This window comes from Platalea leucorodia (assembly GCF_965183815.1).
Source record: "Platalea leucorodia genome assembly, chromosome: 13".
In the NCBI taxonomy this organism is placed as follows: domain Eukaryota; kingdom Metazoa; phylum Chordata; class Aves; order Pelecaniformes; family Threskiornithidae; genus Platalea; species Platalea leucorodia.
Genome location: NC_138835.1, coordinates 11,642,370 through 11,669,967, shown reverse-complemented (window position 1 = coordinate 11,669,967; position 27,598 = coordinate 11,642,370). Strand labels below are relative to the sequence as shown.

Genomic DNA, 27,598 nt, shown 5'->3' with positions numbered 1-27,598 from the left:
CTGCCCAGAGCACCTTATGTTTTTCCAACATTCAACACAGGCAGGATATTTAACTTGCGGAAGGAACCAAAGGACACTGTGACTGTTTCTTCATCCTCTGTAGCCCTTAGTAACCTACATGACACACCAAAAAGGCAACATTTTCTGTAAGTCTTAGCCAATTCAGTATTTTCTGGCCCTCCAGTTTCTTCAATAGTTAAGTGTATAGTTTGTTCTTGCACAGAATAAATGTGATCTAACAGATTTTTCTCCCTTGTCTCTAAATCTAAGCATGGCAAAGTGAAAAGTAACAGGGAAAAAAACGTGGAGCCAGTAGACACAGCTCCACTGTGGAACTGTTTCCATTCACAATACCTGCAGATAAAGCCCTTACAAGTTCATATCTAGCACTCCACAAACCAAATCTCTGGGTTAGTGTTGAGATAATTCTCTCCAGGTTGATAAAAACAGGGAAGTATAAGCTACATCTAACCCACTGAGTTTGTACCATTCAGTAGTATAAACGAGAACCATCCCTCTTGTCTCTCCCACAGGAGACACCTACCTTCTCTTCCTTTCTCTTCTCCTTGTCTTTATCTTTGTGTTTGTCTTTGTGTTTCTCTGAGCTGCCATCTTTGTGTTTGGTTTTCTCCTTGTCTTTGTGTTTCTTTTCCGAGGAATCTTTGTGCTCACTGCAAGACAAAAGAGTACATTTGCAGAGGGGAACACGAGGAGATTTGGCTAATCCAGACAACTTGCAGTGGTAGAGTGTCACAGGTTTTGAGGATGACAAACCCTACAAAATAAGGGATCACCTTAACAGGAAGATCTACCACAGTCTCCCATCACATGTCACCCATTCTCCTCAGGAGGAAGAGGAACAGGAGGGCAACATATCACAAAACCACAGCTGCTACATGCTCCACTTCAGGAAAACCCCCGACAGCCTGGATTGCTGAGGAAATCCACAGCTGCTACACTAAACTCAACACTTTAGGTTTAATTCCCACTGTCTTTTCCTCTTTTTCCTAGTCCACGTAAAAGGTCACTGGGACAGAGCCGCCAGTCCCATCAATGCCCGTGTCAGCTTTTGCTCAGACAACAGTTTGTCATTGTAGCAGCTCTCATCTCTGGAACTTAAAGAGAAAACCGCTGATCTCTATTATTCCCAAACAGATGGGAAAACCAGAGCAAACAGGATATGTGATGTCCTTGTGTTTATGCAAAGTCAAACAGAAAAGGCAGGAATAATGCTGCAGTCCTCAGTCGGAGCCGCTTCGTCAACTGTGCCTCACCACCGCGGCCAGCCCAGCTCCGCTCGGCTGAGACGACCCTGCCACGCAGGACGGGAGCTCACCAAAGGTGTTTCCAAACGAGAAGCTGGTCTGCTACTACTCAGAGTCTGGTGCTAAGGATAACAGTATTGAGAGTTTAAATACCTGAAATTACTTAGTCAGAACAGAGGAAAAAAAGCCCCCAAGGAGAAGAAAATCAATCTTTTTTTATTCTGTTTCTACCTCCTTCTGATTTCTGAGACATTTGGGTAAATTTGGATCACATTTCCACGTTTTTCATATCAATCAGAAAGATGCATGGCTGTTTTCAAATAAGAATTAGTTTTCTCATGGAACAACTTGACCCTTGGATCCAGAAAGTGAGGAAACGCTCTCAGGAGACTCACAACAGAAACTGCAAGAACTGGCCATGAGGATTAGCAGCACCGTTGTGGAAGGCAAGCAGCAAGCCTGTCAATTCAACAGGCCTTCAATGCACTTTTGTAAGGTTGTGTGGAGTCCTTGAGGTCACCCTAGGCTTAAGCAAGCCAAAGGCATGGTGGAAATCAGGCTCTCTTCTACTGGGCATGGTTAGGCACCAAGCAAGCTGCCTTCCTCATGCTGGCAGTTCACGCTCCTCCTTCCTCAGCACTTCACTCCCATCACTACTGCTCTCTGGGACACACTCTGCTTCTCCTTAGGACTACGCAATGCAATGCAAAGCTTTACTAGAAATAAGCAGCTTCCTTATTTCAATTATTTCAACACTCAAGCGCAAGCCCAAACCGATCGGGGGGAACACAGCCCTGAAAAACAGCAAGCCTGGAAGGCCAGGTAAGAGTATGATTTTTAAGAACGAGATACGCTTCGAGTCTTCTTTCTATCATAAAAACCAGATTGCAAAAGGGTTGGATGCTTGATGGCTATAGAAAGCAAGCAGCACATTAACCAGCTCCCATAAAGCTTGTGTGTGATTAAGAGGAAGGCAACCACAGTCACAAATATGCCAACCCACACCCAGCTGTACAAGTGCAGAGTAAAGTCCAACGTGGAGAGTTTCAGAGCCTCACGTAACACTAGCACAAATGGACCTGAACCTGCAAAAGGTCTAAATTATTCAAGCTCAGAGTAGCACACACTCCAATAAATACAGACTAGCATTCCAAGCCCAAGCAGCTAAAGCATGAAAATCCATCTCTGAAGGAAATCACTACATTCACACAGTGTCACATTAAGACATCAGTAGGAAGAGAAACCAGTTTCGTTTCAACTCTCTATCAACCTCTTTATACTACATATAAAACTGTAAAGGAGTATCTAAACATTAAAAGGCAACTGGCACTCTAGAAATTCTTGTAGATAGACACACAGCACCACATGTTGTCTGTGAGTGAAGATTCAACAACTGCAGACTATTCTTACCCAGCAGATCGTGTTATGTACACTGTGTGATCAGGACATGCAAGTACATACACAGAACATCCTGACACTGGATCTCGGAAATCCACCAGATGCCTGCTACTCTTGCTCAGATTTGACATCCCAGTTTCTGTACCCTGTTTATTCATCACTATCTCAGACTCAAGACACCTATTTCATTTTCCTTTGCTCCAACAAGATTCATTGACTGTCTGAAAGCACAAACCCCACACATGTTATTAATCATTTTTAAACTCAAGAAGGTCTGGAAATTCTGACTTCATATCTTGTACTGTTACCTGGATGCTAGGTATCTCATTTGCCAAAGATTTAAGTTTTACAACAATTACAAAGGTATAACATCATACAGGAAAAAACATAACGAACAAACATGCAAGGCTTAGACCTATTTTGCTCTCTGCAAGTCTGCTTGTGTCTATTTTCTGACTCTTTCTTGTTCTTATTTGGTATTAAAATCCTACCTGAAATAACATAATTTACTCAGACAACAATTTGCATCTTCAAAGCACAGTACACACTGCAATCGATGGAGTTAGGTCTCTAAGGTAAAGTTCATGACAGTGTCTGTTGCTTGGGAGTTTGGAATAGCAAAAAAAATGGAGAAAAAAAATAGTTTTAAGTTTTCAAAAGCACCATACTCACTCTCGCTAGCAGCCAAAAGCACTAGCTTTCAATACGTGACCAGTAGAGCCCTGGGAAGTACATAGAACGTTTCTAAAAGCAAGTTAATAGATTACAATCTACACCTGCAAAGCTAATACTGAAAAAGTAAGAAAATCACATCGCCCTAGAGAAGCAGTGGCAATTTTTGTGTGAGTTGAATGCTTACAGACTACGGTAGGAATTAAAAGAGTGCTAAAACTTAGGCTTGCTTAAGTAGAAGCTCAAATAACATCCCTCTCAAAAGAGAATAAGTAGCCACCATTGAAAAGCTGTTATGCAATCTAAAGCGGAGATTTTTCAGCACCAGAGTCAGAATCAAGAAGTCTGGATTCCTGAGTCAGTCTTTGTTGTTGTTTTTTTTTTTTTTTTAATCACAAGACTATCCTTCCCCTTTGCTCTGCAGCGAGCAGTAAGATTTCTCACCAAAGCAATGTGGGCTCAGATAACCCAAGGGAAGTCTTGTCTCCAGGTTCACTCTGCAGCTTCATTTTCAAAGCAGCAGTATTGGTGGCTAGGCCCTGCGGTCCTGCTTGCTGCTGCTCCTGGGATGTGACTGCAAGAAATACCCCAGATAAAAACTGATTTCATGTGCTACTTGCTCCAATGTAAAAAAGGAGCACAAATTTCTTTCCCTCATTTGTAAGTAGACTGCTTGTCAGCCCTACGTGTTTCTAGACACTGGATCGCAGCTCTGACTTCAACAACTCAGTCCAAAATTTTCTGACATGTGCAACGATGGATGCACGTGCCCCTCTTCCCTAGGAGGGCCTGAAATCTGCATCTCTCGGAAAAGCTCATTTAGAAATGCGCTGATAACAAAGGCCTCAAGCAACAATCCTGAGAAGAGTAATTTTTTTTTTTCCCCCTCCAAAAGCAAAGTAAGTTGCACAGATATTACCTTCAGTCAGCAAGCTGAGCAGCTTTGGTCTTTCATTTGGCTAAGATACTTATGTGAGCCTCCAGGGGAACACAATTTAACCACCAGACTAATCTCAAAAGAAAAGAAAAGGCAACAGGATGCCATCCTTACCCTGAAGATGATGTTTCAGCCTTTATCAGAAAGCTATTTCCAGACAATCCCAAAGCTATTATTAGGAAGGACTAGGAACAATTTAAAGATCAGAAGTCTGTCTTCCTGGCTGATTCAAAACTGAAAAAAATCACTTTTCTTTAAAGAAACCAAACACAACCAAACAAAAAGGTCTCAAGACCGCATGCACCCCGATAATTTTAGCCTGAATTCATGTCTCGGAGTACTGTGGATCCTTCGTTAGCTTTGCTGCGCATACCCCTCTGCCAACAAGCCCGCTTGAAGTCACTGAAGCAGGACAGCAAAACCCCCGTAAGACAGAGGGAAGCTTCAGTGCAAGTTAGCCTGAGGACAACTGGATCATGAAACAGTTGTTCGCGATCTGTTTTAGAAAGACACAGCTTTGCTGACAAAGATCCTCCTTTTCACTCAGAGCATTACAGTTGAACCACTGCAATGGCACTCAGAGTTTTACACCTCTGAAGGTGCTTAATGCTGACAACCCGCACTGTTTTTTTTTTTTTAAAGGTAACGAAGTACACTAGGACACCATACTAATGCAGGCAGAACCAGCAATTACATCATCTAGAGACTTATCACAGTACTGGCTTAGTTTAGACAATGGCCAGATGAATAGAAGTGCATCTCCTAAAGCACTACAGCCTTTTTGCTAGCTTGCTTACTGTCTTTCACTTAGAGTTTTAGTGTGAACAAGGACATCTGAAGGCCTTGGAAGACTCAGGCTGAAGCGCACGAAGCAGCAAATGCAACAGAAACAGCCGCTTCCCTTGAAAGCACGGCTGTATTTCCCAGCGAGGATGCCTGCAGGAGGACAGGAGGGAAGAGGGATGGGAATGGAGAACAGGCACCTGGCAGCAGCTGCTCAGGCTACGATCACACGGGAAAGTCACAAGTGGAAAGTGTTTCCAAAGAATGGCAGATGTGCAGATCACAGCTTCCTTCTTCAAACTACAACAGCTTTGCAGTAATTTAACACCGCATTCTTCAGGTGCCATTTATGTACGTTAATAATCCCTTCCCAGGCCCTTTCCATTCCAGCTTCAAAAATCACAAGCTGGGAAGGATGCTTTATCTAAAGTGTCTCTTATTTCCTCTGTCTCATATTCTCAGCTGTAATTAGCTCGTGACCGGGAATCTGCTACTAGCAAGCACCAGCGCCTGCTGCAAGCGGAGCTTTGCTTGCCTACTCGGGAGCTGCTACAATGCAACTGAAGCGCAAAATGACAGGGAGCTGTGATTTTAGTGAAATCTAAAAACGCAACAGGGACAGGACATAGGTTACACAGCCCATGTCTCGTTTGACGTAATAAAGTATTAATGGAAAACTGTGATCGTGTTCAGACTAACGCATACCAAGGAATGGCTGACTGTGCAGGGAGCATTTCAGAAACAGAAGGCACACTAGCGAAGGCCAAGTTTTCAGCTGGCTTGCGGTATTTTATGCTCGCTGGTAGAGGGTTATCATATGGTATTACAGGGAATGAACACGTGAGCCCCAATGTTCTGCTGGGATTTCAGCAACACAACAAAAAGAAAAACCTGAAACCACTTTTCCCAGAGTTGAAAGGAGTCTTTTCACCAGTTTTCACAGATAATAGATCAAGCCTTCAGCAAGAGGAACAAGATAAAAAGCTGGACTAATCAACAGCTGATAGGAATATTAGAAATTAGAACAGTATTCGCACATTGAGATGAGGATCAGGCTTAGCATGCACTTTCTATAGATGTGTAAGAATCAGGTATACTATTAAATAAAAAGCAAAAGTTTTTACTACTGGAAGGCAGCGTCACATTAGAAAGCTGATCAAGGTGACCTGTGCGCTCAAATGGGGAATAAAAAAAAAACCAAACAAAACACCAGTGCTAGGGAACAGGGGGTGCTGAAATATTTTTTTTTTTTTTAATTGCTTTTCCCCTTCTGTCAGATATCCCTGCCTCTTCCTGCCCCCAATGCACACAATTCTTAGCGGTTCAGGATCACATAATAAATCAAAGGAGGTGTGCAAGAAGTCTGAACTGAAATTTATCTTCATTCACGACTAGCAAACGCCTGGAATCTGTGTTTTTCCTAGCAAAATCATAAAACTTAAAAGGTGCCAGTGAAGATCAGGTCTATAAATCCCTTATGCGTTCCACACTTCTGTTCATCTCAAGCTGTGATCACAAGAGATTTAGTAAACGGAGGAAATATGCAATGTGACAGAAGATTTCTCTTCCTGCGGCTCAGATGCTTGTCACATTGACAACACGGATCAGTGCTGCAAAAGCAGCCTCTCTACTCCCATTCCCTGTCACAGCCGTTTCTGCACTCTTCAGTCTACTGGCAGCCCACACTCCGTGCACAAAGCCCAAGACACCTGGCAGAAAGACACTTGTTACTGTGAACACTTCGAAACCAATCTCTAACAACTCTTGGCTTCAAAGGACTCGTTATTTCATTATTTTGCATGGTCTACTTGTTTGAAACGCTCGTCTCCCACAGATCAGAAACCTACCGCCACATCAGATTTGTCTCATTTTATTTTTTTAACCACAGACATTTATATTTAATGGGTGTGTACTACATTTTCTTTTGGGGATTGGGAAGTACAGGGCTGAGAAAAGGAACAAAAGAAAACACTTTGCTTGACAAAGGTTGCTTGATAGCGATGTGGATTTATTCTTTGATACTGATTTTTCTTAAGTGGGCTTTGCTTTTTTTTTTTTACCTTGAGGGGTGACAGAGAAGATCTGAGGCATACAAATGTTCTCTCCCAGTTTACTACAGCTGTAAATGAGTGGTTAAGATACAGAAGTGTCATCTTGTGGGTGGGAGAGGAGGAAAGCAAGAAGCAAAATTAAGAAGTTCTACATACCGCTCCACACACTTCTGCCATATGAAATCAAAATTATCTATTTTAGGTATTTCTGAGACTTATCTTGGCAGTTTAGAGCCTTCAAAGTCTGGATACAGGAAACGTTTATTCTTCTGCATTGGAGTTGTTCTGCCTTCTTGATGCAAGCTTTATTTTAAAAGCCTTTTTTAAGTACAGGGCAGGAAATGAAATTGCCAAACTATTATAGACAGAAATTAAAACGATCTGCTTCAAACACCACCAGACAATGCTCTTAACTGTGTACAATGTCCGATGCAGTACCATACTTCTCAGAATGCACCGAGGGGACTCTTCACACACTCTGTATAAAATGCCACGGAGGTACAAACCCAAGTTTCACCAACAACACTGGCTTGGATTTCTGCTCAAGCACTGTTCAACCTCTTCGAGAATTATCAAAGATCCAGCACATCGTTTGCAATAGCACAGCAGCTTTTCTGAAATACAGAATGGATTTTCTGAAGATCTACATGCAATTCTATTAATCTAAGATAAACTTTTCTAAAGGATTCGTTTTCAATTTTAGCAACAGGTGACAAGCTTTTATTAAGTGCTTTAAAAATTCCCCATACAGGTAAAAACCATTGGAAAATCCCACATTATTGTTATGTTGGAGATTTTTTTGTTTAATTTCTAATGGAGTAATGGCTATTTTTTCACTTGTTCTTCATTGTCAAAGGAGAAACTTCAGTAAAAACAGGCAGGGGTTTTTTTTCCCCTTCAAAATTTTTCTGCGAAGAAATATCTCCTATCAAAATGGCTGTTACCATCCTCAGCAGGGCAGAGGCTCTCGGGGGTCTGCTGCGGTCCCCTGCAGTCGGGCTCAGCTGGTGTCTTTGCTGCAGATGGGAGGTGCTGGATGGTCACAATGGAGGGACAATAACATGGTGGCACTGCTGCGGGGCTGGGTTTTGGAAGAGGCACTTCATCATCTTTCTTTATAAAAGCAAAACCTTTGACCCAGTAGAGTCCTTACAACAAGTTCTAATGAGATGGGGAGCGACCATGAAAATCTCTTGTACCAACAGAGGTTCACCGCTTATCTCGCAGCAAATGGCTTAAAAGAGCTGTTGAACTTCAAGAGTTTCTTTTACAAAAAGGCAAGCGTTGCAAACTTGCTGATGACCGGTTGCTGTCAGTGGTATGCCACCTAGCAGATATTATCCAAAAACTAAACACACTTAAGGCGCCCCTTCAAGGTGAAGGTGCCATTTGAATAACAACGGGTGAGAAAATAACTGCTTTTCAGAAGAAACTTGTGCTATGGAGAGAGCATCATGAAAACAGATCCATCAGTACGTGATTTTGTTGCCAAAACCAATGCAAGTGTGTCACCAAGAAAAACTCTCCTAGCTGCACACTTGAAAAACTTGGAAACAGAATTTTCTAACCTGCCTGAAAATCTTCCAAGTGAAGAGTTACCTTGGGTTTTGAACCCATTTGCTAAAAATGCAACACCTATCAGTTAGTTTGCAGGCACAACTGGCTGACACCAGGGAAGATGGACATTTACCAGCTCAGTGCCAAGAAAACCCTTTGCCCAAGCAGTAAATGGGTTGAAAAAATAGTATCTTGTTTAATAAGCACAGCTCACTATGCGCTTCTTCCATTTGCATATACACATCTGCATGAGGAATCATTTTCAGTAGTGATGGCCATGACAACCAAGTATCAAAATCAACCGGACCTAGAACCAGCCCTTTGGATGGCTCTAGCAAAGGCCTAAGCCAAGATTTTAAAAACTAACGAAGTGTAGGCAATCACAGAGCCCTCGCTCTTCTTCTCCCAAGAACAATATTCCTTTGGGTCTGGCTATACCGCAGCTAAGAGCCCTTCTGAAAGAGGACAATTCTCAAGTATTTCCCCACAAGCAATTTCTTCCCCTCCCACTGCTAGCAAAATTAAAAGCTATTAAAAATGGCAAAGTGATGAAATGCTCCCTTCTCACCACTGCAACCCATCTGCTTAGCACTACAACACTAATGGACACTGGACTGTCACACAGGCCATCCTAAAATTCTGATTTCTCTGTTCATCTTGGCTCTGTCCAGGAAAGTATTTTAGTACAGTGACTGTAATAATGGAACCCAAACTGTAACTCAGCTTGCTTCAGTCCTTCCCTGTCCTGTTCCATAACTCACCAGTCTGGCCTCTGCCATCCTTGGATTCACACCTTCCATGTGAACACTTGGGAGTTGCCCGGCCACATTCAGGTCCTTCCAGCAGCTCTGCTCTAAGCAATTCCCTGCTCACCACAGATCTTCCTCCATCTCCCACATCGTGGGCTGCTGGGCTATCTCCTTCACAAGACAATACTTATCTAAACCTAATCTTCACAGACTCGACTTACATTTACGGAAGTATGTGGATGACAGCTGAATCAAAGGGTTTGGGGAAGAAATGCATAAATTTCGACTATGAGGTCAGTTATTTCTAAAAAATTTGTCTTCGAAGTCAGCTGGCTTCACACAGCAAGCAGCTGTGTACCCTGTGCATGGCTGAGCATGAACAGGGAGTGAAGATTTTGGAGCACTCCTGAAGGAGCAATGCAATCAGAGCACCACAGGCGTGTCCGCGTACATTATCTTTCCTGAGTACCACCTTCAAGACCAGATCTCATGATTCAGCACTGTAATACATTCATTAAGGTGGCAATTTTGAAAGCCAGAAAACACACTATAGAAAACTTCCGCAAGCTGTGCACTCAGCCTGGGGAAGCGAAGTCCCATCTCATGCAGGGACCTGGGGCCAAAGCAATATTGCCTATCTCCCCCCAAAACATGCCTTGAACAAAACCCCTGCACATACATGCACTCAGTCATGCCATCCACATAGGTGTACCCTATTACAGAACTCAAAGATGCAGTACATTGTGCTCACAGGACAAATGAACACGTAACAGATAAATGAAAGTGACTGGAAGCTTTAGGCACAGTGCCTAGAAAACATGATGCCTTCCTTACAGGGATTTCAAGGCAACACTGTAGGGAGGAAGGAATGACTTCAAGATAAAGCATGATTACATATCATCTCATGAGCCACACCTCACCAAAACACACCAGCCATTCTTATCTCCTTTCCACTGTTTTGGTATTTATTGTTTACACAATCAGTAGCATGCAGCTTCAAGTTATAAGCCACAATTATTTCTTCCAGTTAAAAATACACTGACCATTTCCAACTCCTCCACAACTAAGGTCAAATCATTAATAAATTCTGGAAATTTAAAGATAGTGCTTACATTACTCCTTACAAAAGGATGTACTTTAAGATTGCAGGAGAACAAGTTTTCAAGTGAAGCAATGAACACCTGGAAACGCAAGACAGTATTTTGGGGTGCATGCTTGAAAATCAGAAAAATGAAAATCAGAAATCAAGGCAGTGTAGATATGTGAGCAAAGAAGAGTGCAAACAATGTGTCCAAAGCATTTCATCTTTGCTGTGAAAGCCAGTAAATGCTGCAAGTTATTTGGCCTAGATTTTTTCCCCTCCCATCAACCATTTACTTTCAAAAAAAAAAAAGAAACATACTATGGAACAGTAAGGTTGTGTAACTTCTCAGAAGTTCACAGAAAACTCAAGTGTGACCCCAATAAAACAAACCCACTGCTCAGCACAGACTCTCTCATTCTTTCCGTGTTTCTTTTTATTAGAAATCAGTTAACACAAGCTTTTTTATTCATTTTCAGATTGTGTTATCACAGTTGCACAGCAATTACTTAGTAACACTTGCCTGGCCATAGCATAAACACTATCTGCCATTCAGCAAGTGTCACAACAGAAACTTACCCTCCAGGGACTGTTTTTTTCAAGTTTCATTGCCAATGTAGGCTCTGCAGCACTCACGTGTCAGGAGTTACAACTGGTAAAGCTTTTCTGAGTATCATCCTGTGTGCGGTACCTGCCCTGTGCTCCACCATACCAAATCACCACGGACAGACCTGCATGTCCTGGTGCTTGCAGTTCACAGCCTAGGCTCGGGTATCAACTGGACCGTTGAATTCACCACCTCAAGGTCATCACAGAGTAAGTAAATGTTTATGTTCAGTATGGATGATACGGCAGGTGACTGGCATGAAACACCTTCCCCATATAGTGGCAGTGCAGTGTATCAATCACATCAGACGAAACAGAATGCAAACCTTTCAAATTCATCATCTAATCCAGAAGTTCATAACACTGCCTCACAGTGTTGAGACATTCAGCCATTGTGGTAGGAGGCCAAGGACATCACCATCATTCTGGGGGATCATCTTTCCAGACACTTCTAATTATTAGGAGGCTGAGCAGTCACATCAGGTTCATCTATGCTAGAACAGTGGGGTTTATACCACCACTTGAGAGAGCTCCACATTTCTGACAGACAATTGGAAGCACACACAAAAAAAGATTATGAACAAAACTGATCAATCTTCATGAAGACGGGGTTAAACTAGTTTTCAATGCCTTTAATAACACTAAGCTACAATAACCTTTTCCACATGAGTATTGGCTCACGTTTGCAAGAAACACTAGTTCAGCTACCCATATAGAAATGCATGCAATGACAGAAGTTACGCTTAAAGCACCTACACTCATATAAACCACACTCAAAATATAGCAATTCCGTCCTCATATATTATCAGAGTAATTCTTTTACGACTGCACGTGCAACAGTGATTTAGCCTATGAGGACTTCAGCGACTTTTTCCTCACCTATTACTGTGCTTGGACTTTTCCCGGTCTTTTTCCTTGTCCTTCTTGTGCTCTTTGTGCCGGTGTTCTCGGTCTTTGTGTTTATCTTTGTGTTTGTGAGAATCTGCAAGCAGAGAGGCAAAAAAAATTAAGAAATCAAGTTGGGAGAAAACTCCACGCCTCCCTCATGAACCTCTGCATTTTTGCCCACCCCATACCAGTATTTTCTGTGATTCAAAATGTGTAACAAAAATCTTAGTTTCAGAGGTCCTAGATGGATTCATTGTTCCTGCAGCACAAGTTAATTCACCTTGGCAACAGCTGCATTTATATGGTCTTTAGTTCAATGCTTTACAGACCCTGAAGATATGCAACCTTCTTATTAAATAGGTAAGTACGGCTATAGCAAGTTCAATCTTATTCGGCAGATGGGAAACCTAGCTTCCTTTGCCTGTAAGTATTTCATGTAAAATAGATTATAAGGATACAGGAATAGAGCAAAAAGCTGAAATGCTAGGCCTGCTGAATCCTAGTATTTAGACTGCTGCTTCCACAAGTATCTAGTTTAGACAAAGCAGGGTCCCCCCCAAGTTAAAATCATCTTATTCTTATCCCCAACAGTGCGTGATATGACAGGCATATGGAAAGGGAAAGAAGGAGTAATGAGGGAAAAGGAAAAGAAAGGGTGAAAAGAAGAGGGCTAGGAATTCTCTCCTCATGCTTCTCTTCTGCAGGAGACACTTACCTCCCTCCGATACCAGCCCCACCAAGTAAATCCAACATGACAGCTGTAATGAGCATGTGCTGGTGGTAACCCACCTACACAGGCTAGGACTGGTCCAAATTAAGTGACAGGTCAGAAATGGGAGATGGCACTCAAGCAAATCTACATGAACACAGCGATTTTATTGGTATCAATTTCTATTCTGAGTGACATTTCCCATCCTCAGTGACAACTGTACTGTACAATAAAGTCCTTTAAAGCACCAAGGAAATAGATCCAGCAGAGAAAAAGAGCAACATAGTTGAATTGTAAATAAACTCACTCACAAGAATCTTTAGGTCTTTCAATGTTCTTTATAAGTAGATGAAAAAGGAGCTGAGGCTGAACTAGCACCTCAAACCCACCTCAAAAGGCACTATCGTATACAGTCGAGGTCACTGTAATGTTGGGAAGAATGTGTGCGTGCCCAAAGACTCCCCCATTTGGGGGGGGGGGGGGTGTTGGGGTTTTTTGGTTGTTTTGTTGTTGTTGGGGGTTTTGTTTGTTTGTTTGTTTTGTTGTTGTTTGTTTGGTTTTGTTGGTTGTTTTTTTGGTTGGTTTTTTGTTAACATGCTTCTCAAAGCTACTAAAATTAAGTAAGCTCCTCAGGATATCTAAAAGGCTGTGCTGACTTTGGCAACTGTTTTCAGATTGTAGCGCCAGAATTTCCACCAGAGATCTTGGATGCACGGTATTAATGCTCAAGTAATTGTAAAGATGGTACCGTGCCTCTAAAAAGGCTGCTATCCCTGCACTAAGAATAGGAAACTGCAACACAAGGATTTTGTGACTTTCGCAGTCACATGGGAAATGCATTGCAGAGCCAGGAACAAGCCTCATTCTCCTGACTCCAAGTCTTTCACCACAAATTCATTTTTCTCCTTAAGTGACACCAGCTCTTACAACCTCAAAACATTCAACTGGTTTTAGTGGAAACATACCCACAGTGACGTTTCCACAGAATATGATTTTAATCTATTGCTTTCTATAACTTCAGGTATTGTTTTCAGACACCTGCAGTAAGACAACATAAAACAACATATGAATGCTGACATTCAAGCCTCCGACTTGCCTTCTGCGTCTTTCCTCAATCCTCCTGAACTTGGCGACATTTCCTAGTGCTTTGGTGTATACAGCATATACATTTAAAGCACAAGATTTAGTTTTCTGTCTTTTGATTACAGGCACGTGGCAGGTTATGTGGACCATTTGGTGTTACAGCATAAAACACCTAAGAGTTTTCAAGTACCGAAACAGTAAAATCTATTTCACAGCAGGCAGAGCTTTGCAGGCATCTCTGGCAAACTGTGTGGGGACCGGACACCTACACTCTCTGAACTGCCAAGAAGCAATTTCTCAGTACCCTTCTTCCCACCAGGACAACACACATTTCACTGGCAAAAATGTTTTCGCAGTGCATTTCACACTTGAGATTCTTCAGTTCAGCCAGTAGCTGGAAGCTCAGGCTGTTTGCAAACTGCCTGGGTTTTATTCCACAGAGAGTTTACTCACTGATTCCTAAAGCACTGGCTGAAGTGAACAGCCATCTATTTACACTTGATGAATAGGTAAATTGCTAGAAAAACCATCACGATGCTATACATAGAACTATGTACACTCATTTTATAACATACTCACTTTTTAAGGCAGCACATACCAACAGAGAGTCCATTTTTTTTCTACCAACCAATCGATGGAAAACGTGTGCAACTAAGCTCAAAGCTATTCTCTTTAGAGCTTAGAACCGCAAGATTATTTTTCACAAAAAAAGCGGAAAACGGAACACTCTCTTACCTTCATCACCAGATTCCCTTCCAGCTGACTTGTGCTTTCCAGCTGAAATTAATATTTTCTCTTGAAAAGTAGTTCCAGGGCTATACCCTGGAAATGCTGGAGTCAGACACCTATTTCCCCAATCCTCTGCACTGCTTACAATGATTTGGTTTTTTCAGACAATTAAAGCCTGGTACAGCAGCAAAAAAAGTGCCTGACCAGTTAAACTAGCTCTGCTTGCTCGTATTTGTCACAGCTCAGCTTTCCTTTGCCGTCTACCAAAGGATTTCTAGCTGGAAGGTCTTTCATAGAGGTATTCTGGCTAAAAGGCAGGCCAAAGCAGCGGGGGAACGGGAGGTTGTACGCACGGTCTTGAAAGCAGAAGGGAAAAAAACTGACAGGAGAGCTTTCACCCAAGTGTAGTCGTGGCTGCACAGCTATTTCGCCTCTCACACTGGACAGCACTTTAAATTCAGTACTTCCATGGAGATAAGGGTACTACCTCCCAGACACATCTCCTAAGAATTAAATTATTCTGGAATATTTACCTAGTATTCAGACTCAATGGTGTTGCTTTCTGACATGATGCCATGAGGTAGATTAATAATGAAGACTTCAAAAGAGTTTATTTAATAGTCTTGAGCTGACATATGTATGTCTTCAGAAGGCATTAAAGCTCTTGGTCTTTTTTTTTTTTTTGAGGGTGGAGCTGGATGAAGTTCAGGAGACTGGGTCATTAAAAAGGACAGAATTCTTTTTTTGACATATCACACAAAAGTGCTTTGTTCCAGATTGTCTTTATCTAGGAGTCCAAGTTGATGGTTACTTGGTGGCTGACATGAAAACAGTTCAGCCATTTCATTCCAGTTTATGTACCCACTCCACAGAAACCAATACAGCATCACCTCCAGCTGAATTACACAGGCAACAGATGACTGAATTGGGAACAAAACTTTAAGACACCATGGGCCACCTCGCAGCAAACCTCATCAACACAGAAGCAATCAATGGAAGTGTTCCTGTCTGTAATATATCTTCTTCGGTATATTTAGCATATTGATTCCTAGAAGAATCTTCCAGCCTCCAGTAACTCTCTCCCAGCTTGCAGCTGATCAGCAGTTGACTGGGTCCAGCCTCACATGAGCTATGGAATGAGGTCAGACATTATCACACATTCAGATTTGTTTCCTTCCTTTTATGTCTTCCATTAAGTATGTCTGCTCCCTCTAACACTAAACAAGGAGATAAATACTATTCCTTCTCCAAGAGTACTAGCAAAATCCACTCTCTACTGTGAGCAAAGTTCAAACCTCCAAAAGCTTGTGTGATATTTAAAGGATTTCAGAAATCAAAAAGTCTCTCCCCAGCATCAAGGTTACAGTGGGGACAGGGGTTATGCTCATTGGGCAAGGATCCATTACTCCTAAGGCTCTCCCTTCAGTATCCTCTAACCCAAACAGAGCTTTTGGCATCTCTTCTGTTCCAGAAAGCTTGATGTCTTTGGCACTGGATTTCTGTCTGTTAATGTCGAGCCTGGTATGTCTCCAAAAGATTACTGCAGTCCCCGTACTATTCCTGCCATTCCCCCTGTACCTCCAACAGTCACGAGCAGCTCTGCATTTCTGTATGTTGATTCATCTCTCAACTCTGTTTAATTACAAGGATGCCTGATTTAAGGATGGGAAATTCTAAGCACTTTTGGTCTGTGGCTCTGTTTTGTCCCCGTCCTCCCCCCGCCTTCGCTCCACCGCTAAGTCTCTGGGGAAAGGCTGAGTCATAACCCTATTTGCAATACTTGTATATACGTATTACTGGAACAGTGCAGTTTTACTCCTTATCCAGGAACAGAGCTGTAAAAGGCTAGGCATCTCTAACTACGGCATGATAAGAACTGAGATGAAGTAAGGGAAAGCCCTCCTCCAGCAGGCAGTTGCCACCTGGAGAGGTAGAGTGCCAACAGACAGCAAAGGTGAGCCGTCTCCTTTCATAAGGAGAACAACCCCTGGATTAATAGATTAGTCTGGTGGCAAAACAATTATGTGGGACTATACTGTTTTAATTAATGAGATAAATGAATTTGCTTTTAAAGCACTTTTGAATACCGTTCTCCACACCCCACTCCTCCCCAAAAAGATTACTTGCATATTACAATCAAGGGAAGCAGGCCTACTTCCTACATTAATCTCATTTTTGACGGCAACTTTTCTAATAAAATCCTGAAATCACACAGATGGGCATAAGTTCTTGTATGCCCAATGAGTACAGCTATCAATATTATTTGGGAGAATATTCCTGGCACATGATACAGGATGCTGTAGATGCCATTTTATCCCACTCCCACAGCCCACTTTTATCCCACTTCCATTTGATCCCATTTTCATCATTTTGCATTAGAATCTTTTTTTTTTTTTTTAGAACTGAGAAAAAGATGTGAGCAACAATCTGGCCCTTCTCATTTCTCCTAAATTAAGTGAGATGGCTGGCAAATTAACACCTGGTAACCCCAATTTCTGGTCAACAGCAGCTTTTCCAGATAAATCTATTAGCCATCCATATTTGCTGTCTTTCGGTTCACATCCTTGTAAGATTTTGTGGGCACAATTTGAATACCTCATTAACCTGCTTACAGAAAGGTTTCTGCAAGCAGTCTTTGTTCTTTTGAAATGTTTTACTAGGTTCTAGGGATAAAGACTTTTTGTATTTTCTTTCAGGTTCCAGCAACACCCCAATTGCTTTTCCTCTCAGACAGCCTAGAAATACCTCAACTGGTACGTACGCTGGTATTTTATCCATTTGAAGCCTCATCTCAATGCTTCTCTACACTGATGTCCAGAAAGGCGATTTAAGCTTACTTGATTCTTGGGACTGAAATCTGTGCCCAAATCTGAAGACACAGCATGAAAAATTCATCACATTACCAACAAAGAAAAACATTTTCACCTTGTTCCTCCAGTAACTCTTCTGCTTCAGATGAGTGGCTGGAATTTCTGCCCCAATTTAAGTCCAGTGCCTTGATACTAGTTATTTGTTACAAGAGAAGCATACAAGCTCTCAGGACCATTGCTCTGTACGAGTACAGTGCTCTCCATTACCAGTACATTCAGCCATCCTGAACCTGAAGCATGAGCAAGAAGCCCTTCGCTCTCAGCACAGAGGACATGTATGATGAAAGTAGCAGGGTCTTTTCACCCTCTCCTCTGGAAAGGAGAAGAAAGTCTTAAAAGACTTCTCCAGTTCCACTGCTAAATTATGCAGCTGAAAGGGAGGTAATTCAGTAACACTGGATTAGGTTCAAAAGCTGGTCAAGTTCAAAAACTTCTCATGAGCCTTCCTGTCACTTGAGAACAGTCAGTCCCTTCTCAGCTGAAGCTCCACCTCCACGTTAGACCATTTACTCAACAACTGCAGCCTTTTCACTATTTAGGGTGATTTCCTTCTCACCTGTTGTGGTGCAAAAGTAAGCAAAGCAAAGAGACTCTGTATGACCTAAATGAAACAATTTTACTAATTTTTCTCCTCCCCCACAGGCTCTCCTCAAAAGTAGTCAGCTTAAAACTGCACATCATCAGAAAAAGACCTCTTACTTTCAAGTTACTCAAGTTCTCATTGATTACCATTTATTTTGCCAAATCATATTACTTTTAGAGCTTTAATTTCTTATATCCTGGGTATAAAAAGACTACTATTAAAATTATCAAGGTTCAGTTGCTGAAATGATGCCAAGAAGGGCAAGAAAATTCAAACATGTGAATGCAGTTCAGAGTATCTACAATACTCTTCATCTTCCTGGCAAAGAACATGTACTTCTGCCTTAGGCATCTGATCAAAATGGTTCAGTGTTGTACTAACTTTTACAAGATATAGATTACATCAGCAAGTAGAAAGACTAACATTTAGTCATTATCTAAGATCTTTAACATGAATAGTGATGGGGTTAGCAGATTACCTAAACAGGCAACGGTAATCCCACGTGTACAGGTTGCTCTGTGAGGTTCTGGTCAATTTATAAACTGTCCACCTGAGAAAGCAACTACTGTGCAGGGATGAACAAAAACACATCTATAGACCCCATTTGGCCCCGAAGAGCAACCATACAGAGAAAGTGGCATGGTCTCAGGCACAGGGGACCAAGATCCTCACCGTTAGACAGGTTATGACTTTGGACTAGTCATCTGACTTTACATGTTTTGATTTAACAATTTTAAAGGCATGTACAATCATCCCACCTAACCAGTCTGGAAGAGGTTTAAACTTTTCTAAAATATTTGTATTCCAACAGGAGGAAGTCACAGTATGGTCATGATGTTCCAGTAATTGATGACACAGTGTTTCTGGCGCTTGTTTAAATGGATTGCCATTGCCGTAGCCCCAAAAAGGGGGAGGAAAAACTAGTGGACAGAAAACAGAACTGCATCCAGGTATCGGAGACAAGACAACACCTTTCCCAATAAAGCAGGGCAGACTGGGGCGGGGGGAAGAGAACTGAAGGTATGAAAGATACAGAAACTGGAAAACATCTATATGCAGCTGGAAGTGTCAAAAGCAGAAAAACATACCCAGAAGGCATTGTTCAGAGATGTGACTGTATTGTAGATGATACTCTGGAGCAGAAAACCATAATCTAAAATAAACTTCCCATGTGAAACTGGATATGTCACTTACTGGCCCTATTTACACAACTACAGAATACACATAAAACATTTACCCTGGAAAGGTACTGCAGGTCTGTTTGCTGTGCTGTTTTATTTCTCCAATAACTGACTGCAAAACATTTGGAATCCTGAAATGAGAGTTACTGAAACAGAGACCATGATTTGAGTCCCCCATAACCATTACCTGGATACCAGACTCAAAGTGAGAATCACCATCATCATCTACTCTAACAGAAACAGAGTTAGGGGAAGCAATGTTTCCCAAGCATGAAATTCAATAAAAGCAGCACGACCTGGGTTTTCAGTAGGTGTCAAGAAAGGAAAGCAACTACAATGATACTGAAACAAGAGTGCTGGGCCTCTGCTTCCTCATTCAGAGTGCCAGGCTTAATGGCACGGATATACCTTTCAAAAGCAACTTGACATGCAACCCTTTACCAGTGTTGAAAGACATCTCCACAATCAACGTTGCTACAGAAAGCTATTTCTAAATCCTTAAAAATCCTTCTTGAAGTCAAATTCAAATGAAGTGCAATTACTGTGCTATCACAAACTTATTTCACTTCAGGTGCATCACTCGGGCAGATGCTCCAGTTCAGGGAGGCTGACACTTCAACAGTGCTCACTGTTTCCCTCCATAAACCAGAATAAAATCTGAGTTTTATAGTTTACTGCAAAACAACTACATTAATTTTGACTAAGCATAAGGAGAACACAGAAAGCAGCTCTTGGTTGTGAAGCTTCAGATCCTCAGGCATTTGTTTTCCAATCATACAAGGGAAGAAACAGAAAAAAAAGAAGTGTGAAAGCTTCATGAAAAGGCAGCCTGGAAGAGTACAGCAGAATAACCAAACAGTTTACCCTCTCTAAGGCAGGAACTTCATTACTAAGACTCCAGAGTGCATTCTTCCTTTTTCTAAGGGTTCACATGAAGAAATATATCATCACTGAATAGATTTGAGTCAACCTATTTTCCAGGCTACAGGTACTCCCAGACAAAACTCCTTCTGAGCCAGAATGGACCACACCACATGGCATCCAATTCTGCCAAAGCTTGAAGATGTAATACTTTTGATAAAAACAGAGTAAAATCAATGACCTTACAACCCCTCTCCACACTTCAACAGTTATTTGAGGCAAAAGATACTACAGGGACAGACAGATATTATGCCTTTTTCCTTAAAAGGACTGTGCTGGGAAACTTGGCTTCAGAACAAGACAGACCCCTTAGTTACTGCATTCTTTAATTTAAAAGGCCTGTATTCCTTTCTGTTGAACAGAGGGAAAGGAAGAAACTTGTGGAATTACTTGGTGATGAATCTTGACAGGGATACATAGATGGATAATCGTCTCCAGCCATTCTCTGTCCTTTAGAATAGCTCCTACCAACTTCTTGAGAAGTTCCACCTACTCTCCAGCAGAGTTTTACTACGCAAGCAAGAATCTTACACTGCTTTTTAAAAACAAGAAGTTTGCAAAACAAGACCAATGCACCTTCTGCTCCACCGAAACCCCAGGGTAACTTCAATCTAAAGAAGAGAGGTAAACAATGTGACAGGACTGCTAACAGTGAGAGAGCTCGGGAGGCAGAGGACCAAGTCTGCAAGCTAAGCTGTACAGTCATTTATCCATCCCAAAATTTAAAAGCTTATCATGGATAGGTTAAGGAGGCCAGAAAAAAAAAATCTCAGACTGTTCACTTATCTTGTGTGACTGAAGCCTCTGGGACATGAAGTTAACCTGAAGCAAACGTCATCACTAGCATTTCATCACTCTAAACCAACCTGCAGAAGCTGGGTAGGTAAGCAAGACTTGCTGCAAGAGCTTATTCGGAAAGAGAAGGACAGATACTCTTTAGTGCACCTTTTGAGCCCTTCAAATCTTTTTCAGCCACACTGGATTAATCGCTTATTTTCTGTGTGCCTCACTTTCTCACTTGCTGGGAAGTACCTAATATTCTGCAGGTAATTAATGCTTAAGTAATTGAGGTAGCTATGTGGTATAAAGGGATGCTGACCTTAAGAAATTGCCACACTGCAAGCATTTTGCAGCAAGACAACTAATGGTGTAGACAGCAGCAGCAAGTTTAATGACCTGTCAGTGCCTTTTACATGGCCTCTTCTGAAAGAGGTGGCACATTCACATATGCCTATTCTGCAGCAGATCTTAGTTGCTGTGTAACAAACGCGTAAAATCACTACAAGTAGAATTGCAGTAGACAATATTACACAAAGGACAAGACTGAGGAAGCCTTATAAAGCATGAAAATACATGTTTGATCAGTACAGAAAGGCTAATTTAATAGCTGCTTCTTACACATGCCAAAGGGCTCCCAACTGAGAGGCAACAATGAAGTTTCAATCCATTATTTGCATTCAAAAACAAAAGAAGCCCAATGTGAACAGAAACATGTGTTTCCAGGGATTCCCAAGATGTAAAACATTCTCCTGTAATTGTATAAATAAGAGTCAAAGACTGAAACCCATTAGTATGTTTCCACTAACAAAGCAGAATAAAACAGAACAGCAAGTTAAAACTTCAGGGAAAGGACCAGCATCAGCGTTCAGCTTAAAATGCTGCTGTGCTGGCATGGGAGAGAGGAAAGTCCAGAGTAGTTTCTTAATGAAACAAGATAAGAGCAACCCTGTTCTTGTCCCTAGTAATATTTATTCTTACAAGGCTACACTCTTTTAAGAGTAGAAGTACTTACTTTCCATAGCCTCCTTCATTCAGAATTTGAGTACCTTGCATACTAACACTCTTCCCTTCCCTTACTGGGGCAGATATAGTTTCAGCAGTTTTTTCCTGTTGCTTTATGAGTCTACATGCACATGAATAAACAAAGTTATGCACTGCATGTGCATCTTCAAAGAAGCAGCAAAGCTGAAGATACACTTTTGCCTCAGGTTTCAAAAGCCATGGCCCATCACATCTCTGCACATCAGGAGGCCGGAATGAGGCAGAGACCAGGATCTCTGGAAAAATCCACGGTGAGCACTGTGGGACTCGGGAAAGCTCCAGGACACCCCAGAAATAAAGCCGTGCTGGAAGCACATGCAAGTTTACATGGTATCTGCCCACTTCACTCCTAGCTGTTGTCCTGTCCAACAACTGCCTTGCTTTCAGTAAGCGCTTATTCCTCCTCCTCCCACCTCCAAGTGGCCCAGAATGACCTTCCACTGCCAGTGAAGGGGTCCAAACAAGATAGAAAAGTGGAAAGCAAGGCAACTGTAGCAGCCAATGACCCTTTCCAAAGCCAACTCTGCCTGTATCTGAATATCACAACCAGATCCAAAAATGCAAAATGTAAGAGCAAACAACAGACAGCCACAACAAGCCTGAGCTTCATTGCCTCTCAGGTTTCAAAAGCCTTATACTCCGTGCAACTAAATCTGTACTCCAATTTGCTAATACACATATATACAGGACTGAGACCCTGGAGGACTTAAGGGTACATAAAGTGAATGTTGCTGAGGGGAAACAGCTGTTATCAATCAGCTCAAGGAAAAAATTTTTGCATAAAAAAGTAGTTACAGGTACATTCCCTGTGGATTTCTTTTAGATACCGAACAATTTTTACTAGAGCATCTCATCTCAGGCTTTTCCAAATTCGCACCCGTTTCCTCCCCACTGCGCAAAATGCAGTTACCATAACCGGCACAGCAGGAAGGACGGACTCACCGAGAAAGCCTGGACAATTGTTCACAAACCAGTCTAGCATCCAAGAATGTAAAACTAGTTTAAAATTATGAGAGAAGGTAAAATTTAAGGGCATTCAAATACATAATGCAAAGGGGACTAATCTCATTTTCAGAGTTAGAAAGCAACCAACCTTTAGCACAGAAACCGTCACGGGTGCTAGCACACACAGTCTTCTCTCGGGAAGAGACAAAGGGAGGGACGCACGCGCCCCACCGAGGGATGTACGCGCCTCACCGGAGACAAGAACTGCCCAGGGTCACCCGCAAGTGTCTCAGGAGCAAGAACCAGAGGCACTCACGCCTCTGCTCGCCTTCTGCCCTGGTTCTCTGAAGTGTTTGCTACAGCAGAGCAATTACAAGATTTACAGTCATGTTTAGACTTCAGAGCTATCAGGGACTGCAGAAGATAACCTATCCCTTACTTCAAAACAATCTAAAACAAAGTGGTTCACTTAACCCTTATTTTTCTGGTTTGCAGGAATCCTCTTCCTTAAGGAGCTCTTGGCTAGCAGTTTGGGCTGCGGAATTTTTGGGACAACACATTGCTCTTCGTCAATCCCCTCTCGTGAAGGATGTGCAAGCCAGGGTGGATGGAAACACTCACTTTTGCTCAGCCATGAAACCCACTTACACCAGAGACACTTTTGCTCTTTGGCTGCTTCACAGCTCAGAGAACCCCAGCTTTTGCTCGACTGTAGTGTAAGAATCAAGCCTAGACCTTAAGCGAGGAGTGCAGTGACTGTGCTCCTGCCTGCATCATCGCTGTCACAGGTAGGTGGGCTGAATCATCTTCTAGAGATTTTTGACAAAGAATTGCCCAGGGAACAGCTTTGAGAGTTACTTCAGTAGAGTGGGTCAAGTGCAAAGAAAATCTTTTGGTGCAATCTGTGACAAATTCACACTGCAGACAGAGAACTTCATGTACTGTACTCCATCCGTAGACTGAGTCAGTGCCCCTAGCAGAAGGTTTTTCCGCCTCCAACTGCTCTTTGTACCATCATTAGAAAGGTGCAAACAACACAATTTGTGATGCAAAGTCAACAGCTGCTTACTGCATGCAAACTTTGAAGACAGGTGAATCAAGAGAAAATAAGGGCAAACAACTATAAATCCTAGTCCTTAGAGAGGAAAATAGAAACTTCAGCTATATTAGAAAATAAAGTGATTGATATTATTTTTGGAGCATAAGAAAAGTTTCAGTTCTAAAAACTGCACTAGCCAACAGGAAAATTGCTGTGTTGTCAGGAATAATTACACTGCAATGATGTCAACCAGAAAAATATTTTCACTTGCTAACTGTGTAAATCACTAGCATTTTTGGATTCACTAAAAAGAAGTTTGCAAAGACTCCCTGAAATCCTGACACTTCCTCAGTGCAAGAGTGATGTCTCAACAGTAGCTCACACAGAGCCTGCATTCGCACCAACGACAGACGAGGACAGGGCCGGCATGCTTGACTATCCTGGGTTTGACCTAGAACGAGGGCTCCCCGCAAGCAAAAATTTTACAGAAGATCAAAAAAAAAAGCAGTTGCGTTGCAATGCTTCTCTTGCAGCAGCCGATGACCAGCCTCCTGTCAGCAGTCAGGATCACACACAGTTTATACACATGGGAGTGGTACAGGCTGTGCTCAGTGTCCTCAGCGGAGAGGCGCTAATGGCATTTGTTCAAAGCCTTTTATTAACCATCCCTTGACAACATGATGTGGCTTTGGCCAGTGCTGGTCTCTTGCTTGCTGTAGGGAGGAAAGATTTGAAGACGCAGCACCCTTGGGAACAACATAAGGCCTCCGCAATCCTCAGTATTAGAGCATAAATCAAGTCTGCAAGACAAAGTAGTTGGTACGATCTTGAAATCACCTCTGCCAAGCCGTACTGCTGTTTTACACGCTGGAGTCAGATATTTCTCCTACTGCTTGTTTAGTATCATGCCTACTAAGCTGAGCTGATGGGGGAAGCATGGCCCAAGTTTTTATAAAAAGTTTGTTTCAAAAGTCCAGGCACTTATATTATTTTTTTCACACTCAAGCTGGTTCCTCACTGCAGGAAGAGCTCCCACATTGATTCCAGCTGGTGGTTTGTGTGTGGTTTTTTTTAATATATCTACAATCATTTCTTTCAAGTATAGGGCTGCACTGGATGGATACAGCCCAATTTCACCTCTGTTCCCATTGTGGGCGAGTTAAGTGGTCACTCACCCACGCCAGGCTAATTCCAACAGTTGTCTGCAAGCATCTTATCACCGGAGTCAGCTTTGCCACAAGTCCCACTCTCAGGAGAAGGGAGGGAATGCAATTCCCCTGCCTTAAGGGGACATCACTGCAATTAGCATACAAGAAGAAACCTGCTTCTAGCTAAAATACACAAGAAAGTAAACAAAAGGTAAATGCTTAAAGACAGTTGAGATTTCTGCACTTCCAGCTGTACTCCAGAGTCTTCTGAAAGGGATAGAGTACACAAAAAGAAGCATTACCGCAGCAGTGTAGGTCACAGTAGCTTTAAAAGCGAGTTTTAAAATAAGGGTATGATTGCAATACTTAAATGTAAGTACAGCTCCTAGATATGGTGCACCAAATTTCACTGGAAGTCTTCAATTTACATCAGTAGGCATGAAATGTTACTTTAAGTCACTGATTTTAATCTCATTATGCACCTGTAATCTGTTTATTTTGTTAAACCCAGGTCAAATCTCACTAGCTGGCAACTGCTAAATCACACTGATACAGAATATAAAATATAACCTGTTAATGCAGGATAATATGCTGTGGTTACTTTATTATGCACAATAACTCCAAACTTTTTCAATTAAAAAAGCTCCACACAATATATTATCAGTTTGTTGAGTTTCTTTGTTGGGCTTTTTTTTTTTTTTTTAAACTAATGGCTTGCACCTTTGGATGGAGATCAGAATTTTATTAAATGCACAGCCAACGTTTTCAGATTCCACCTTATGCAAAACTCACATCTGCCTTGAATGACACTTATGAAGTGGAAGAAAAACCATTTGCTTAATTTGTTTCACATCTAAAGTCTATTAAAAGAAAGGAAGCACAATCCTTGGAAATTGAACTGAACCAATTGCCTTTGGTTACCTGGTTCCTCAATTTTAAGATTAGTCCTTTCTTTACCTATGCAGAAATAACTAGGTGTGAAAAGTTAGTTTTCTTTTTTCAGCTTTCAAATGGCTTCCACTATCAGTCACTAAATGAGCTCTTTAAACTGAAGGAAATATGCTGCAGGTGCAGAGAGTCATCAAAAGTTTGTTTATCACCACACTTCAAACTCCAAGTGCTTAACTAATGACTTCCATCATATCAAAGGTTCTGCTTTACAACTGCTGCAACACGATCACACTCTCTACTTGTCAAGTTTTCTTAACATGAAACCTAACATTATTTAAATATTTTAAGGGGTTGGTTGGTGAGAGGGTTAGAAACATACTTGAAAAACTATGAGCACTACAGAAACAACCACAGGGATTCAAGACTTTCTTATTCCTCTTTAATATAACCCAAAATGAGAAAAACAAATGATATAGTTTATTTTCAGAAGTATTCCAAGGGAAAAATTAAGCAATACTTCTTTCCACTTGATTATTTGGTGGCAGAAATAGGCAAAGGAAACAAGAGGAACATCTAAGAATATTTACAATCTGATAATTTATTCCTGAATGATTCAACTGTAAGGCTAGGAAAAACTATTTTTAAAAGTTTCTTGGCTGCCAGTTTTACATATGTTAAGACAAATTTTTAAAAGGTTATTGTGATTCTTACTAGAGTCAAAATTAAATCAATACATCTGTTAAAATTTATGATGAATTTTACATGAAAGACTAACACCACCTTGAAAGCTGTAGCCACTCCAGCTGAATTAGTAGTTTGCTCCTACGCAAACAGCCCAGAGCAGCAGCTGTACTGTTCCCTCCTACCCTCCTCTTCCAAGTATTTCAGGCCCGTGCTAGACAAAACCACTTCTGGGAGTGAACGCGCCATCCAGGTACCCAGCAGCAGAAGCAACGCTCACACTCCTCAGACTCCGTTCTGCTTTATGCAAAAGAGCACAGCAGCCCCAGCGGTTTCTGAAACTGGAATCCCTGAATACATTTAACCTGGTTTGAGTTTGCATGCATTCCAGTGATACTATTCTGCAAGTTTTAAAGTGTACCAATTTATTTTTTAATTTGGATCTGTTTTACAATTAGCAATTACCTTACTTCATGTACTCTGGTCCCTAGCAGACCAGAAAAAACTCCCTCTTTTTCCTGTGATCACAATTGCGACCCGTGACCAGCTTTACCTAATACTATCAGATGTAAAAAGGCACCAATACTGAAACACTGGAGCCTTAAGCTTTCGCTAATACATAGTGGCAGTACTAAGTAAAGCCTGTAAATGGGAAAACTACACGATGAGCAGCCTTAATACCACAAGAAAGAACGAATACGAATAACCTATTCTGAAAATCAGCTAATGACACGAGATATTTAACGTCACGTCATCCCCAAAACTAACAAGCTGCATGGAGAGATCAAGATATCCCTGGAGAAAGAGATACAATAAAATTGAAAGTTAAGTAACAGCTTGTAACAATAATGCTTCTCCTAGTGATGGTGTGCTAAATACCCCAAATTTGTTGGAGACAATACAAGTTCAACCTTGTTTCCTAAGGACATTTGTTTGCATCTTTAAGAGGTGAAACAGTTCAGTAGTCTCTGTTCAACAAAGGATCTAAGACCAGAAAAACAGTTCAACAT

At 41.6% G+C, this 27,598-nt stretch overlaps 1 protein-coding gene across 2 annotated transcripts in view; it reads right to left on the bottom strand.

The window, feature by feature from the left end:
* The window catches only part of TOP1 (DNA topoisomerase I), a 69,451-nt gene that overhangs the window by 26,643 nt on the left and 15,210 nt on the right, over positions 1-27,598 (bottom strand). Inside the window, exons 2-4 of one of the 2 annotated variants that reach the window (XM_082325753.1) lie at positions 11,979-12,081; positions 11,073-11,639; positions 545-671 (exon numbers count right to left, since the gene is read on the bottom strand). Coding sequence is in view for 1 of the 2 variants with exons in the window: in XM_082325752.1 (XP_082181878.1) it covers positions 545-671; positions 11,979-12,081 (230 nt within the window). In the remaining variant the exon portion in view is untranslated. The remainder of the gene's footprint in view (positions 1-544; positions 672-11,072; positions 11,640-11,978; positions 12,082-27,598) is intronic. The other variant, XM_082325752.1, reaches the window with a different exon arrangement.